General features: G+C 33.6%; 1 protein-coding gene across 1 annotated transcript; it reads right to left on the bottom strand.

Moving 5' to 3' along the window:
* Positions 1-1,094: 1,094 nt before the first annotated feature.
* LOC125677578 (thioredoxin-related transmembrane protein 2 homolog) lies at positions 1,095-15,076 on the bottom strand. The gene is made up of 8 exons (XM_048915707.2): positions 14,858-15,076; positions 10,225-10,285; positions 9,976-10,089; positions 9,727-9,803; positions 9,341-9,447; positions 7,483-7,548; positions 2,186-2,315; positions 1,095-1,517 (listed from the first exon to the last, which is right to left on the bottom strand). Exons 1-8 carry the CDS (start codon positions 14,996-14,998, stop codon positions 1,398-1,400), a joined length of 816 nt encoding a protein of 271 aa, XP_048771664.1. The 5' UTR covers positions 14,999-15,076; the 3' UTR covers positions 1,095-1,397.
* Positions 15,077-18,153: the final 3,077 nt, after the last annotated feature.

Below are 18,153 nucleotides of genomic sequence, written 5' to 3' on the forward strand. Positions count from 1 at the left end.
TCAGCCAAACCAAAAATGAGTGATCTGTTCTCCGTACAAATAGTGTCGGAACTAGTAGTACTACCTGACGGAAAGTCGTACAATATCCCATTCGGGATCTAGAGTGTCTTACTGAAACTCCACGTGCTATCATTTGTATCGAGTGTAAATGCACCGTTTTGCGATAGTTTTAAGGAGATACAAGTATCAAAAGCAATTTTACTTTCCTTTGACTATTCAGACTTTTTTTATGTGTCAGGCGTGCAATTAGATATGCGACATTGCTAAAAGCGATCTATAAAACGATTGTAATTGGATGCAGGCCCCCCCAAAAAAACCATGGACTTTTGACACGAAGGTGGGTATGGGTCAATTATATATCTTTTCAGGAATGCATCTAGTTCCGTCCTAGAATACAGTATGGCCTATACATTATACTTTTTCTTGACGTAGCGCTGTTACTGAAACAGTAATGTAAACACAGCAAGAATGGACAAACTTCTCATCCCTGGATCACATAAACCGAGACATTGTGGACTTGCGGAATGGATATGTTTCATACAAAGAACATAAATGTGACACAAAACTCTTAATTGTACTCTTTAAAAATTGTACCCTAACAAAAACTCTTCCATCTGGTCACATTATATCACTTGGGATCAAATTTAGCATTAAAGAGTAAAGCTACAGAACTCTAAATATAGGGTACCCCAGTTCACCAACGTAAAAACAAGATACCAAATCATATAAAATTCTACTCTCTTCAGTTTATGAATTAGGTAAGAAATTCAACTTAGAAATTCATTTTATAAATGATATCCAATGCTGCACAGCTAAAATTTGACCAAAAATAATTTGCATTTTTCCAAAATTCATTTCTGCATATCTTGGCAAGTATACAGAATTTCGGGATGAATTTCGGTAGTAATGTAGATTGATTATGTATGAACATATTAGAGTACAGAGTAGAATTGTGTACCATTTTGTTTATACATAAGTGAACTTGAGTACTCTATATTTAGAGTTCTATACCTAGTAAATTCAAACCCAAGAGAAATAATTGCCTGTGATCTTGTGCAGAGTTCTATTGAAATAAAGTGGACACAACAAATATATTTTCTATGAAAACTCATAAAACTTTCATTCCACATATAGAATAAAAAAATCCATGGCACATCTACAGCTGTGCAATTTCCTAACATTTTTACAAACACCCAATCATCTGTACAACATTTAAACCCATATCCCATCAAAGGAAATCTGAATAATGTTATAATGTCATCTTGAACAAACACAATCATACACATGTAAAATGCCTTAAGCATAATGGACATTTGAAGATCGAGAACACAAAAAAAATCCATTATAAATTTCTGTTCTTTTCCGCTATTGCACAAATCTGGTATAATGTTTTGGCCTTAATTTTCCTTCTTCTCTGTGGTGACATCTGTATCCTTCTTTTCTTTGTGTCCTTTGAGAGGATTTTGTTTACATCGTTGGTAGATATTATTCAGATCAAAATCAGCAATCATTCCATCCTGTGTTGAATACATGGGATATAATTACTGTGCATTTTTAACAATACTTTTAATATTGAAAAAAAAATAATATGTAGTTACAGAAAACAATACAGAAATATGGTGCTTTTCCGCTTTCCGAGTTAGCAATGACAAGTACAATGTACATCTAAATAAAATGAAAACTGCTTGGGCCTAACATGAAGGGTTAATCTAAAAAAAAAATAACTTCCCTAGTCATGTAGTCATGAAAGCTATTGGGTAAAATAATGCATCTATAAACTATTTCTATGGTGTGATTTAGAATTTTTCACTACTGTATAATTATGACCACTCAAATAACTCCATTACACGATGACCCCCCCCCCCCCTCCCTCCGACAATCACTGTGATTCACACCATCAACTGCTAGATTAGCAATCTAACAAAGGAGGCTAAGTACCTACTCATCTCATGTTTTATTGAATTTACCACATGGTTAAACTTTAATTTCATACTTTAGAATTTAGGTGCTATCAGTGATTATATCATGCATGCATGCAAATCAAGCCTTGATAATGAAAGTTTACTTTACAATAGATAAATAAAGTATAAGACAGTGTTTATTTGCCTGTGTTACCTTTGAGAATCTGTAACACACTAGTCGACAATTCTATCAGAAGGGTTCAGTGTTTATTTGCCTGTCTTACCTTTGAGAATTTGTAACGCACTACTGTGCCTTTTGGTGAAATGAATGGCTTTCTGTTGGTCTCTTTTCCATTTTCAAAAACAATGACTGTTGGCAGCTGCTTTGACCAGGAGCTACTGTCTACATTAAACCTGCATTTTTGAAAAAAAAATGAAAATAATCCAAAAGTTAAATTGAACAAGTAACAAAATACTTTTTACCCTGCCATACTTACATGTTACTACATACATTCAGTAACATGCATTTCATGATTTGAAACATTTTATTGGTAAAAGTAGTATGTATTTAACTGGAAAATAAATGCAATAAATATAACAAAGAATTTTTAATCAAGAAGATTTTTTTGCTATTTCATTTAATTTTTGTACTGTATAGCTTAAAAGTAAGAACATCAACACATATATTTATGCTATGTAAGCTATCATCAAACTTATACACACGTATGTATGCTATGTAAGCTATCATCAAACTTATACACACGTATGTATGCTATCATCAAACTTATACACATGTATGTATACTATGTAAGCTATCATCAAACTTATACACACGTATGTATGCTATGTAAGCTATCATCAAACTTATACACATGTATGTATGCTATCATCAAACTTATACACATGTATGTATGCTATGTAAGCTATCATCAAACTTATACACACGTATGTAAGCTATCATCAAACTTATACACATGTATGTATGCTATGTAAGCTATCATCAAACTTATACACACGTATGTATACTATGTAAGCTATCATCAAACTTATACACACGTATGTATACTATGTAAGCTATCATCAAACTTATACACACGTATGTATGCTATCATCAAACTTATACACATGTATGTATGCTATGTAAGCTATCATCAAACTTATACACACGTATGTATACTATGTAAGCTATCATCAAACTTATACACACGTATGTAAGCTATCATCAAACTTATACACACGTATGTATGCTATGTAAGCTATCATCAAACTTATACACACGTATGTATGCTATCATCAAACTTATACACATGTATGTATGCTATGTAAGCTATCATCAAACTTATACACACGTATGTATACTATGTAAGCTATCATCAAACTTATACACACGTATGTATGCTATCATCAAACTTATACACATGTATGTATGCTATGTAAGCTATCATCAAACTTATACACACGTATGTATACTATGTAAGCTATCATCAAACTTATACACACGTATGTATGCTATCATCAAACTTATACACACGTATGTATGCTATGTAAGCTATCATCAAACTTATACACACGTATGTATACTATGTAAGCTATCATCAAACTTATACACACGTATGTATACTATGTAAGCTATCATCAAACTTATACACATGTATGTATGCTATCATCAAACTTATACACATGTATGTATGCTATGTAAGCTATCATCAAACTTATACACACGTATGTATACTATGTAAGCTATCATCAAACTTATACACATGTATGTATGCTATCATCAAACTTATACACATGTATGTATGCTATGTAAGCTATCATCAAACTTATACACACGTATGTATGCTATGTAAGCTATCATCAAACTTATACACATGTATGTATACTATGTAAGCTATCATCAAACTTATACACACGTATGTATGCTATCATCAAACTTATACACACGTATGTATGCTATGTAAGCTATCATCAAACTTATACACACGTATGTATGCTATGTAAGCTATCATCAAACTTATACACATGTATGTATGCTATGTAAGCTATCATCAAACTTATACACACGTATGTATGCTATGTAAGCTATCATCAAACTTATACACACGTATGTATACTATGTAAGCTATCATCAAACTTATACACACGTATGTATGCTATCATCAAACTTATACACACGTATGTATGCTATGTAAGCTATCATCAAACTTATACACATGTATGTATGCTATGTAAGCTATCATCAAACTTATACACACGTATGTATGCTATCATCAAACTTATACACATGTATGTATACTATGTAAGCTATCATCAAACTTATACACATGTATGTATGCTATCATCAAACTTATACACACGTATGTATGCTATCATCAAACTTATACACACGAATGTATGCTATGTAAGCTATCATCAAACTTATACACACGTATGTATACTATGTAAGCTATCATCAAACTTATACACATGTATGTATGCTATCATCAAACTTATACACATGTATGTATGCTATCATCAAACTTATACACACGTATGTATGCTATCATCAAACTTATACACACGTATGTATGCTATGTAAGCTATCATCAAACTTATACACATGTATGTATACTATGTAAGCTATCATCAAACTTATACACACGTATGTATGCTATCATCAAACTTATACACATGTATGTATGCTATCATCAAACTTATACACATGTATGTATGCTATCATCAAACTTATACACATGTATGTATGCTATCATCAAACTTATACACACGTATGTATACTATGTAAGCTATCATCAAACTTATACACACGTATGTATGCTATCATCAAACTTATACACATGTATGTATACTATGTAAGCTATCATCAAACTTATACACATGTATGTATGCTATGTAAGCTATCATCAAACTTATACACATGTATGTATGCTATCATCAAACTTATACACATGTATGTATACTATGTAAGCTATCATCAAACTTATACACATGTATGTATGCTATGTAAGCTATCATCAAACTTATACACATGTATGTATGCTATCATCAAACTTATACACACGTATGTATACTATGTAAGCTATCATCAAACTTATACACACGTATGTAAGCTATCATCAAACTTATACACACGTATGTATACTATGTAAGCTATCATCAAACTTATACACACGTATGTAAGCTATCATCAAACTTATACACATGTATGTATACTATGTAAGCTATCATCAAACTTATACATACGTATGTATACTATGTAAGCTATCATCAAACTTATACACACGTATGTATACTATGTAAGCTATCATCAAACTTATACACATGTATGTATGCTATCATCAAACTTATACACATGTATGTATGCTATCATCAAACTTATACACATGTATGTATGCTATCATCAAACTTATACACATGTATGTATGCTATGTAAGCTATCATCAAACTTATACACACGTATGTATGCTATCATCAAACTTATACACACGTATGTATGCTATGTAAGCTATCATCAAACTTATACACATGTATGTATGCTATGTAAGCTATCATCAAACTTATACACACGTATGTATGCTATCATCAAACTTATACACACGTATGTATGCTATGTAAGCTATCATCAAACTTATACACATGTATGTATACTATGTAAGCTATCATCAAACTTATACACACGTATGTATGCTATGTAAGCTATCATCAAACTTATACACACGTATGTAAGCTATCATCAAACTTATACACACATATGTATGCTATCATCAAACTTATACACATGTATGTATACTATGTAAGCTATCATCAAACTTATACACATGTATGTATGCTATCATCAAACTTATACACACGTATGTATGCTATGTAAGTTATCATCAAACTTATACACATGTATGTATGCTATCATCAAACTTATACACACGTATGTATGCTATGTAAGCTATCATCAAACTTATACACACGTATGTATACTATGTAAGCTATCATCAAACTTATACACATGTATGTATGCTATCATCAAACTTATACACATGTATGTATGCTATCATCAAACTTATACACACGTATGTATGCTATCATCAAACTTATACACACGTATGTATGCTATGTAAGCTATCATCAAACTTATACACACGTATGTAAGCTATCATCAAACTTATACACACGTATGTATGCTATCATCAAACTTATACACATGTATGTATACTATGTAAGCTATCATCAAACTTATACACACGTATGTATACTATCATCAAACTTATACACATGTATGTATACTATGTAAGCTATCATCAAACTTATACACACGTATGTATGCTATCATCAAACTTATACACATGTATGTATACTATGTAAGCTATCATCAAACTTATACACACGTATGTAAGCTATCATCAAACTTATACACACGTATGTATGCTATGTAAGCTATCATCAAACTTATACACACGTATGTATACTATGTAAGCTATCATCAAACTTATACACACGTATGTATACTATGTAAGCTATCATCAAACTTATACACATGTATGTATGCTATCATCAAACTTATACACATGTATGTATGCTATCATCAAACTTATACACATGTATGTATGCTATGTAAGCTATCATCAAACTTATACACACGTATGTATGCTATCATCAAACTTATACACATGTATGTATACTATGTAAGCTATCATCAAACTTATACACATGTATGTATGCTATCATCAAACTTATACACACGTATGTATGCTATGTAAGTTATCATCAAACTTATACACATGTATGTATGCTATCATCAAACTTATACACACGTATGTATGCTATGTAAGCTATCATCAAACTTATACACACGTATGTATACTATGTAAGCTATCATCAAACTTATACACATGTATGTATGCTATCATCAAACTTATACACATGTATGTATGCTATCATCAAACTTATACACACGTATGTATGCTATCATCAAACTTATACACACGTATGTATGCTATGTAAGCTATCATCAAACTTATACACACGTATGTAAGCTATCATCAAACTTATACACACGTATGTATGCTATCATCAAACTTATACACATGTATGTATACTATGTAAGCTATCATCAAACTTATACACACGTATGTATACTATCATCAAACTTATACACATGTATGTATACTATGTAAGCTATCATCAAACTTATACACACGTATGTATGCTATCATCAAACTTATACACATGTATGTATACTATGTAAGCTATCATCAAACTTATACACACGTATGTAAGCTATCATCAAACTTATACACACGTATGTATGCTATGTAAGCTATCATCAAACTTATACACACGTATGTATACTATGTAAGCTATCATCAAACTTATACACATGTATGTAAGCTATCATCAAACTTATACACACGTATGTATGCTATGTAAGCTATCATCAAACTTATACACATGTATGTATGCTATGTAAGCTATCATCAAACTTATACACACGTATGTATGCTATGTAAGCTATCATCAAACTTATAACGGTCCTCTCAGGCCTAAAAGCCTGGGTTCACTGGTAATGCGTCTAGCTTTGTGGCCAACTTACATTTTCCCCACGTCTGGATACCTGGACACGTCAATTTTACCAAACTGTAAGTTGTCTAGACGATATCTGTAAATACAGGAATACAAATATTATACTGGGAAGTTAGATTGACAAAGATTGTCAAATAGTCTTAGAACCTTGGTGAAGAAAGAAATTCTGCATACAGCTTTAAATTCAACCGGGTTACTACCATTTTTTTCATATTTCTTTTGTCCCTCAGTGTTAAATTCATGATTTTATGTCCTTTATTAGGCTATCTTCACTGCAGTTTTAATTTTGCAGTTTAGATCATACAGTGCAGATAATAAATTAAACTGCAGTGAAAAATAAAACTGAAAACAATAGCTCTCCGAAAAATAATTGCACAGTAACATGTATACAAAAGGACAAAATTTCAGAGGTATGTTAGGTTCATACTAAGTGTCATGTGTATGTAGATGAAATTTATAGAGATATGTGTACATATATACATACAGAGATGAAATTTAGAGATACATGTACATATATACATACAGAGATGAAATTTATAGAGATACGTGTACATATATACATACAGAGATGAAATTTATAGAGATATGTGTACATATATACATACAGAGATGAAATTTATAGAGATACGTGTACATATATACATACAGAGATGAAATTTATAGAGATATGTGTACATATATACAGAGATGAAATTTATAGAGATATGTGTACATATATACATACAGAGATGAAATTTATAGAGATACACATACATATATACATACAGAGATGAAATTTATAGAGATGCGTGTACATATATACATACAGAGATGAAATTTATAGAGATACACGTACATATATACATACAGAGATGAAATTTATAGAGATATGTGTACATATATACATACAGAGATGAAATTTATAGAGATATGTGTACATATATACATACAGAGATGAAATTTATAGAGATATGTGTACATATATACATACAGAGATGAAATTTATAGAGATACACATACATATATACATACAGAGATGAAATTTATAGAGATACGTGTACATATATACATACAGAGATGAAATTTATAGAGATATGTGTACATATATACATACAGAGATGAAATTTATAGAGATACACATATATATATACATACAGAGATGAAATTTATAGAGATATGTGTACATATATACAGAGATGAAATTTATAGAGATACACATACATATATACATACAGAGATGAAATTTATAGAGATGCACATACATATATACATACAGAGATGAAATTTATAGAGATACGTGTACATATATACATACAGAGATGAAATTTATAGAGATACGTGTACATATATACATACAGAGATGAAATTTATAGAGATACGTGTACATATATACATACAGAGATGAAATTTATAGAGATACGTGTACATATATACATACAGAGATGAAATTTATAGAGATACGTGTACATATATACATACAGAGATGAAATTTATAGAGATACGTGTACATATATACATACAGAGATGAAATTTATAGAGATATGTGTACATATATACATACAGAGATGAAATTTATAGAGATATGTGTACATATATACATACAGAGATGAAATTTATAGAGATATGTGTACAAATATACATACAGAGATGAAATTTATAGAGATACGTGTACATATATACATACAGAGATGAAATTTATAGAGATATGTGTACATATATACATACAGAGATGAAATTTATAGAGATATGTGTACATATATACATACAGAGATGAAATTTATAGAGATGCGTGTACATATATACATACAGAGATGAAATTTATAGAGATATGTGTACAAATATACATACAGAGATGAAATTTATAGAGATACATGTACATATATACATACAGAGATGAAATTTCAGAGAAAACTGGAGCAAACGTAACACTCTGTGGTGACCACGCAGCATAAAACGCCACGATCCAAGTTATCCTTTTGTCTCTTTCTAATTCATCCTGAGGAAAACAAGAAACGAAAAAAAAATATAACCTTACATGTAACAGAGAAGTATGAAACATTCATTAGCTAGAGACTGCTTTTGAACACAATTATATACTTGGGGACACAAATATAAACTTGCTATCTGATGTATCATTAAAGATCTAATTGAAGAGAATTGATTAAATTCTCGTCAGAAGCAACATTAAATAACTTTAAATACTGTAATAGGTTTGAACTTTTAACAGATTGGATTCAAAAATTCACAAGACTGATGAATGGGAAGAATTGCTTACCTGTAAATGAGGTCCTCTGAAATACGTAATACTTTCTGGTCCTTGGTATACTGGTTTAGGCAGTACAATAGTGTGCACTGTAAAATAAAATGGCTAACTATATACCAGTATGATCATATTCACATACACTCGAATTATATTTTATTTATTTATCTTCTTTCATATCTATTTATTCACCTGAAAAACTTTCACTACTTATTGATGTAATGTGTTGAATATTATCCATTATATAAAACTCAGTATACTTACGCAGAACAACCAGAAAATAAGCCAGGCCGTAGATGGGACTTGTTCGAAACAACATGAATCCATTCAAAAATTTTGCAAACATACATGCTGTAGCCACATAATCCAAGAATGCAGCTGGAAAATTCATAAATGTAATGGAATTATAAATCTCATTACACCACTTTACAGGTAAGTAAAAAATGAAACATAAATATTCTTGTTAATAAGAACATTATAAGAAATTTGGACACTGGTCATTCAACACCATACCTTTTCTACGACCTTTTATCACTATAATACAGCCTAGAAAGGTTAGCCATTCCCATTCTTTCTGAAATGATAAAAACGATAGCTTGTTGAATACATACTATTTTCAATGGTTATTTTTATGCCCCCCTTTGAAAAAGAGGGGGCATATTGTTTTGCACCTGTCGGTCGGTCAGTCTGTCGATTGGTCTGTAGACCATGTGTTGTCCGCTCAATATCTTGAGAACCATTCACTTGATGATGATTATATTTCATATGTGGGTTAGTTATGAGTAGAAGAGGATCCCTATTGTTTTTCAGGTCAAAGGTCAAGGGTCAATCTACTCTGGACATAGGAATATAATGTCTGCTCAATATCTTGAGAACCCTTTGCTTGAAAGACATCAAACTTGGCACACTGGTCCATCCTAAGGAGTAGATGACCCCTACTGATTTTGAGGTCATTTGGTCAAAGGTCAAGGGTCAAACTGGGCATAGGAATATACTGACCATTCAATTTTAGAGAACCCTTTGCTTGACAGACATCAAACTTGGTACACCAGTACATCTTCAGAAGAAAATGACCCCCATTGATTTTGAGGTCACATGGTCAAAGGTCAAGGGTCAAACTTGACATGGGAATATACTGTCTGCTCAGTATCTTGAGAACCCTTTTCTTGACAGACATCAAACTTGGTACACTGATACGACTTCAGGAGAAGACGACCACTATTGATTTTGAGGTCACATGGTCAAAGGTCAAACTAGACATGAATATACTGTCCGTTCAATATTTTGAGAACCCTTCGCTTGACAGACATCAAACTTGGTACACTGGTACATCTTCAGGAGAAAATTACCCCTATTTATTTTGAGGTCACATGTTTAAAGGTCAAGGGTCAAACTGGACATAGGAATATACTGTCCATTCAATATCTCGAGAACCCTTTGCTTGACAGACATCAAACTTGATAAACTGGTACGTCTTCAGGAGAAGACCACCCCTATTGATTTTCAGATCACATGGTCAAAGGTCAAGGGTCAAACTTGACATGGGAATATACTGTCTGCTCAGTATCTTGAGAACCCTTTGCTTGACAGACATTAAACTTGGTACACTGGTACATCTTCAGGAGAAGATGACACCTATTGATTTTGAGGTCGCGTGGTCAAAGGTCAAGGGTTAAACTGTACATAGGAATATACTGTCTGCTCAGTATCTTGAGAACCCTTTGCTTGACAGACATCAAACTTGGTGCACTGGTACATCTTCAGGAGAAGATGACTACTAATTATTTTAAGGTCACATGGTCAAAAGTCAAGGGTCAAATTGGACATAGGAATATACTGTCCGTTCAATATCTTGAGAACCCTTTGCTTGACAGACATCAAACTTGGTACACTGGTACATCTTCAGGAGTTGATGACCCCTGTTGATTTTTAGGTCACATGGTCAATCCACTCTTGACATAGGAAGATATTGTCTGCTCAATATTTTGAATTGATGATACTACTCTCAATTAAATGATGTGTGTGTGTGTGTATAACCCTTTTCAATTTTGCACCATCGGGGGGGGGGGCATATGTGTTTTACAAACATCTCTTGTTTAAATTTCAAATTTATTTGCAAAAATGTTATCAAGTCTTTGTACCTACTTAGAATCTTGATATAATGAGTCCTGAACTCAAGGTTTTTAAAATAGTTGAGACCCAGAAAATTTTTATAAAACAAAGTAAATTGTTCAAGGAGTCCAGCAGTTCTTAAAATTACACAAGTCAGTTCATTCATATTCAAATTATGTTGATTATGGTAATCATATTTAATGATTATCAATTAATCAATATTCAAATCAAACATATAATACTGTACAATGAACATTCCCTATTTGAAATTATTACGTTTTATGTCTACAATGAAAACAAAACTTGTACATTTACTGGTACAAGTACTCAGTATCAGCCTCACCCTAATAAATGTGACCATGAAATATATAGGCATGGATGACTAGACAGGTTACTGAAATACATTCTACAACTAATTCTGAATTTAAATTGATTTTTAAAAAAATCAAATAACTTATATGCCAATTATAAAATCATTAATGCATCATTCAACAAGCTACATGATGTGTTCCTTCAGTCATATTTCAACCTCTGAAAATAACAGGCGATATTATTACTTTCAGTCATTGAAAGACTGAGTGATGTAAACAATAGGTTAAACAAACATGCAAAGAGGTCTTAAAACAAACAACATCTGTCTTGATAAGACCTTTGACCTTAGAATCAAGAGTTTTGGTTGATTGTATATACGTCCCTCAGGAGAATTTTTCACTCATATGGAGACACCAACATTGCTGATGAAGGGTTGCAAAATTTAGGCCTATGCTTGGCGCTTACGGCCTTTGGGCAGGGTGGAATCTTTATTGTGCCACACCTGTTGTGACGCGGGACCTTGGTTTCTGTGGTCTTATCCGAAGGACTGCCCCATTTAGTTGCCTCTTATGACAATCAAGGGGTACTGACTACTGAGGGCCTATTCTAACCCGGATTCCCAGAATAGGACTCATCCTCGTGACATAATGAGCCTGTGTGTAAAGTACTGTGACTGTCAGGCTGTGTGTAAAGTATTGTGACTGTCAGTCTGTGTGTAAAGTATTGTGACTGTCAGGCTATATGTGTGTAAAGTATTGTGACTGTCAGCCTGTGTGAAAAGTATTGTGACTGTCAGGCTGTGTGTAAAGTATTGTGACTGTCAGCCTGTGTGTAAAGTATTGTGACTATCAGGCTGTGTGTAAAGTATTGTGACTATCAAGCTGTATGTAAAGTATTGTGACTATCAAGCTGTATGTAAAGTATTGTGACTGTCAGGCTGTGTGAAAAGTATTGTGACTGTCAGCCTGTGTGAAAAGTATTGTGACTGTCAGCCTGTGTGTAAAGTATTGTGACTGTCAGGCTGTGTGTAAAGTATTGTGACTGTCAGGCTGTGTGTAAAGTATTGTGACTATCAGGCTGTGTGTAAAGTATTGTGACTATCAAGCTGTATGTAAAGTATTGTGACTGTCAGGCTGTGTGTAAAGTATTGTGACTGTCAGGCTGTGTGTAAAGTATTGTGACTGTCAGTCTGTGTGAAAAGTATTGGCTTTTGATCTTGAAAAAAAAAAAGATGTCTATCTTCCTCTCGCCATGGGGAACAACATGTGTACCAGGTTTAGTTATCCTAGCATCACCGGTGTACTTTCTTTATCCTTCCCACAAAAGTGCTGATGGATGAAGAGACAACAAACAGTCACACAGAAAAACTGCACAATATCATAATACAGTTGATCCAGGGCTTGAAATTAACATGACTGGTTAAAAGTCTGGCACACTGACATACATTTGTTTTAGTCAGTCCGATGGGACTGGTCAATTTTCTAAAACGTCATTTTGGAAATATACTTATGAAATCTTATACATGCATTTGGCATTCCTCTGTAGATATTAGGCAAACCCGGTTATATAAATCTCACATAAGTATTACAATATTGTCTGAGGCATATTGAGTTAGATTCCATATTTTCATTTAAATAACATAAACGAAAAATGTTTAATTACTTCTGGAAAACTCTGGTGGACTGGTAAATTTTTCTGTGGACTGGTTGAAATTATACCCAATTAATACGACTGGACTGGTGACATAAAAAGTTAGCTTCAAGCCCTGTTGATTATGTGTATTAAGTTTCATTTATCCTAGCCTTTCAAATACTGATTTCACAAGTACTGACAAACCCTTTATGAAGGAAGTAGGAAAAGGAAAATAGATTAATGACCCAGGTCACAGAGGTTGAGGTAGACCCAGGAAGACAAGTTGGAATGTGCATCTGAATATTAAAAGCTTGCAACTTGTCTGGGACTACTACAGCATTCTAAAGACCAAAATTGGATAGCAAGTAAAAACATTTTCTTTTATAAGTTCAACACCCTTTAAAATCTATGGTGCTAACTGAACAGGTGATAAGAGTGTATTTCACCCTTTAAAATCTATGATGCTAACTGAACACACCATGTCTCCAATGTTTGTAAATTTGCTGAACACCGATGCTGAACACGACATCACAGTGCACTGTTTACATCAATTGTGCTATATTTCCCCCGTGTTCAATGAATAGGTGGATCAAATGTCTTAAGTCATATAACAAGGAAATATGATGCTTTAATAGAGTTCTGTCCTCACATGATAGACCTGTGCTAACTCAAGATATTTTTGTCCTGTTATAAATGGATATATAGATACAAATGCCAGCCAATACTTTTTGCTTCACCCTCAAACACTGTCACACCGTGAGACATATTAGTGCAATTCCTTGAATTTCACCACAAACATATACCAGTAAGTTTCGCAATATTATTGAATACATGTTCACTTAAAAAAAAAGAGCAATTTGACCTTGGGATTCCCTGTAATAACTGAATAAACTTAAGTTGTTCTCATTAAATAAAAACAAAAACTACTTATAGTAAGAAAATATACGGTAAAATAAACGATATATTGAAGATAATAAGGCACGATGTATCCTACTGTATTTGAGACGTCACAAGCATGTCTTGGTGCACTGCACGCGTCGTCATTAAAAATTGCCCTAAGGCATTTGCTTGAAAACGTTGTATTTCTTACCAGTTCCAGAAAACAGTCATCAAAAAGATATTCACATACTGGACGATAAACCTTTAAAAGGTAATATGTTACAGACAGAAGAACATTGGTCACCACATGCAAACTTAAAACATCTTTGATATCGGCAACTATGTTGGGCATCTTCGATACGTCCAAATGAGCGGAAGTCAATCAAGTGTGTTAAGTCGTTCTGATAAGCATTCGTGTGAAATGATTTCTGGTCGTTTCGGCCTTTTTCCAGTTCGGTCCCAAGTTTTTTCGGCCGTTAGTAGTTTCGGCCTGATGTCGTTTCGGCCCTAGTCATTTCGGCCTCACTTTTAAGTACCTTTGTAATACCAATAAATTAAGTCTTTTTTCTCATCTTACTTATTTCTGTAAAGATATAAGCCAAAAACTGTCCATTCTGTGAGAGAAAGAACTGGTTGAGGCCCGTAGGGCCGAGATCAGTTCTTTCTCTCACAAAATGGACAGTTTGAGGTTTATATCCTACTTAAAACATTACATCTTTTGTTCTAAGAATGGACAGGCTCAGGTAAACCCATTGACAATGCAAATTATGAATAAAGCTTTTTTTTTTTTTTTTAATAATCTGACAATATAACCAGTCTTGCGTAGAAGTCTGTTTCTTTTGTTCACTTATTGGAGCCAAATTTTGATCTGAAAAGCATTGTGTTTTCGAATATTTGGATGAGGAAATAATTAACGCCAACCAAAAGAACCCAATGCGCCCATTTTGTGAAATGAAATTATTCATGAAAGCGAAAATAATAATTCAGAATTATGATATGCTAATAATTGATTGTATCTTGCTTAACGTCTCGCTCGAGAATTTTTCACTCATATGGAGACGTCACCAAGACCGGTGGAGGGCTTACGGCCATTGAGCAGTGAGGGTTCTTTAGCGTGCCACACCTACTGTGACACGGGTAATCTGTTTTTAAGGTCATCTCCGAGGACCCGTGACATTCACACCTGATGCCGAGCGCTTGGCGATGGAACTGTCACTACCTGTATTTTATCGACTTAGGTGTGTCGCGGCTGGGATTGGAACCCCGGCCTACCGCATGCGGAGCGAACACGCTAACCTCTCGGCCGCCGCGGCGGTCCCAAAAAAACGTTGTGAAGAAGCATTGCGACCTAACATTGAAAGGTGACAATACTCATTGGAGTTTGAGATTAAGATTGTGTTAACATGTATTTTTGCATAATATTTCTGAATTGTCAATATACATTAGGTCTATATATCCGATTTTTACAGTCCAGCGGATAGAGAAGTTCTATATATCGTCTGCTTTCTTTGGTAAAAAATTAAAAAGTTGCTGCAGATAAAAAAATTTTTGTTTTAATGTCGTTCTTGACAGATCTATAACGTTATATGCACTTCACTTCAAATATTCAACATTTCTCGAAAGAGAATATCCTAACGTCAAGTATTATTTCCAAACATCGACTTGACACAATCAATAACCCACCCCACCCCACCCCACCCCCAAATACAATCGTCTTGCATACCCATAAAGTCCAAAATAATTCAAAATAAGCCCTTGAAAAAAAAAATACCCTCACTGGTTATTATAACAGAACTTATAATAACCAGTGAGGGTATTTTTTTAAAGGGCTTATTTTGAATTACATGTATTTTGGACTTTATGGATATGCAAGACGTTGTTGACATGCATTAGAAATATTTTCAACAAAAATTGATTAAATCAACTCATGTAGCTTATTCGGGGTGGGGGTGGGGGTGGGGGGGGGGGGGGGTGGTCCTGAACCCAAGCACCTGTGAGATCATCAAAGATGTGCATATGGTAGATCTTAGGAATAAATAGGTTGATGCCTACCTGGCAAGCAGTTAATTACATTAATGCGAAGGGGAGATGTGATTTTTTTTTTTTTCGAAATTCCCAACTCAACCAAGTCATTTGAAAAGAAAAGACTGCGTAAACTGTGGATCCATCATGAAAGATGGGATATAGCTTTGTAGCTGAATGCATCGTTTACTGACAGTTCAAAAAATAATTGTACACAGCTGGGAAAGTCGATGAAAAATGCTAACTTACAAAATGACCATACCCTGCGGCTTCACTGATTTGAAGCCGCTATTACTTCATCAAAATTTTTGGATTCAAGAATACCGCCAAATGGTTCATTTACATCATTTAAAACATTGAAATCCAGGTTCCAATATCATTTTTATACGATCTCCACGGGCGGATCCATGAATTGCGGTTACGGGGGGGGGTGCCACTTTATGAGGCAAGGGGTCTGGGGGCCGCCTTGAGGCCCCCAGTGAGTCGAGAGCGAAGCCCTGGTGGGGGTTTCGCCCCCGGAAGCTTCTGGAATTTACAGATTGTATAGGGCTTGAAATATGTCTCCTATTTATAGTCATTTATACTAATTTCTATAATTTTTTATAAGGTAAAATTGATAAAATGACGCAAATTTTAAAGGTTTTTGAAAAAAAATTAAGTTTTTCCAATAGAGAAATTCAAGAAATCAAAAGATTTTGCCATTTACTTCTCCGGCTGGGAAAGAAAGAAATTATTGCTTTTTTAATCGTTTATTACATTTTTTCTAAACAAGATACTACGATTTACCTTAAATTTGAAAAATTATGGGAGGGGGAGGGGGCGTCGGCTGCCCCCCCCCCTTAAATTCCGCCACTGATCTCACTGTGAGTATCAGACTAACTTTTTAGACAAGACAGTCTTCTTGTGTATTCGAAATGCACATACACCATGCCACGCCGTGTCCACGGACCATTTTACACCGTGTGTTGGGGAATACTCGTGGTCTGTACTGTAGATTTTATTATCAACATTATTGTATTCACCCGTAAAATTACTAACTGAACCTAACATACACTAACTACGCAAATAACACATCAGTTTACAGGTACAGTACCTGGCCATGAGTCATAATTGTTTATTTTTTCACTAAATATATTTCATTGAAAAAATGCCATTTTGAATAAGCTTAGTGTAGTATCACTTAAATTGTAGCTAATTTTTATAGATATACTAACAAAAAATACACAATTGTGTGTAGTTTCTTCACATGATTTCAAAGTGATTTTTAATATCTATAGGTTTTGCGGTGAAATCACATGTCAAATGCTAAATTGAAATTTTACGGCACAAATTTGTTAAGAAATCATTATATTTCGATGTTAAAAAGTTTGCCTTGATGATTTCAAAAACTATTCTTAATGTTGCAGGGGTGGTGGTTTGTAATGTAGAAATAACCAACTCCTGGCTTAGGGTTCACAATGCAGTCATTTATTGTACGGTAAAACG

Source organism: Ostrea edulis, chromosome 1 (genome assembly GCF_947568905.1).
Source record: "Ostrea edulis chromosome 1, xbOstEdul1.1, whole genome shotgun sequence".
NCBI classification, from domain to species: Eukaryota; Metazoa; Mollusca; class Bivalvia; order Ostreida; family Ostreidae; genus Ostrea; species Ostrea edulis.

Bases quoted from the DNA above. Each gene is read 5' to 3' on its own strand.
- LOC125677578 (XM_048915707.2), bottom strand. From the start codon at position 14,998: ATGCCCAACATAGTTGCCGATATCAAAGATGTTTTAAGTTTGCATGTG. The intron at 10,090-10,224 runs GTATGGTGTTGA...TGAATTTTCCAG, and splicing joins GATAAAAGGTCGTAGAAAAG to CTGCATTCTTGGATTATGTG. The intron at 7,549-9,340 runs GTATGTATATAT...CTGTATTTACAG, and splicing joins TTCTCTGAAATTTCATCTCT to ATATCGTCTAGACAACTTAC.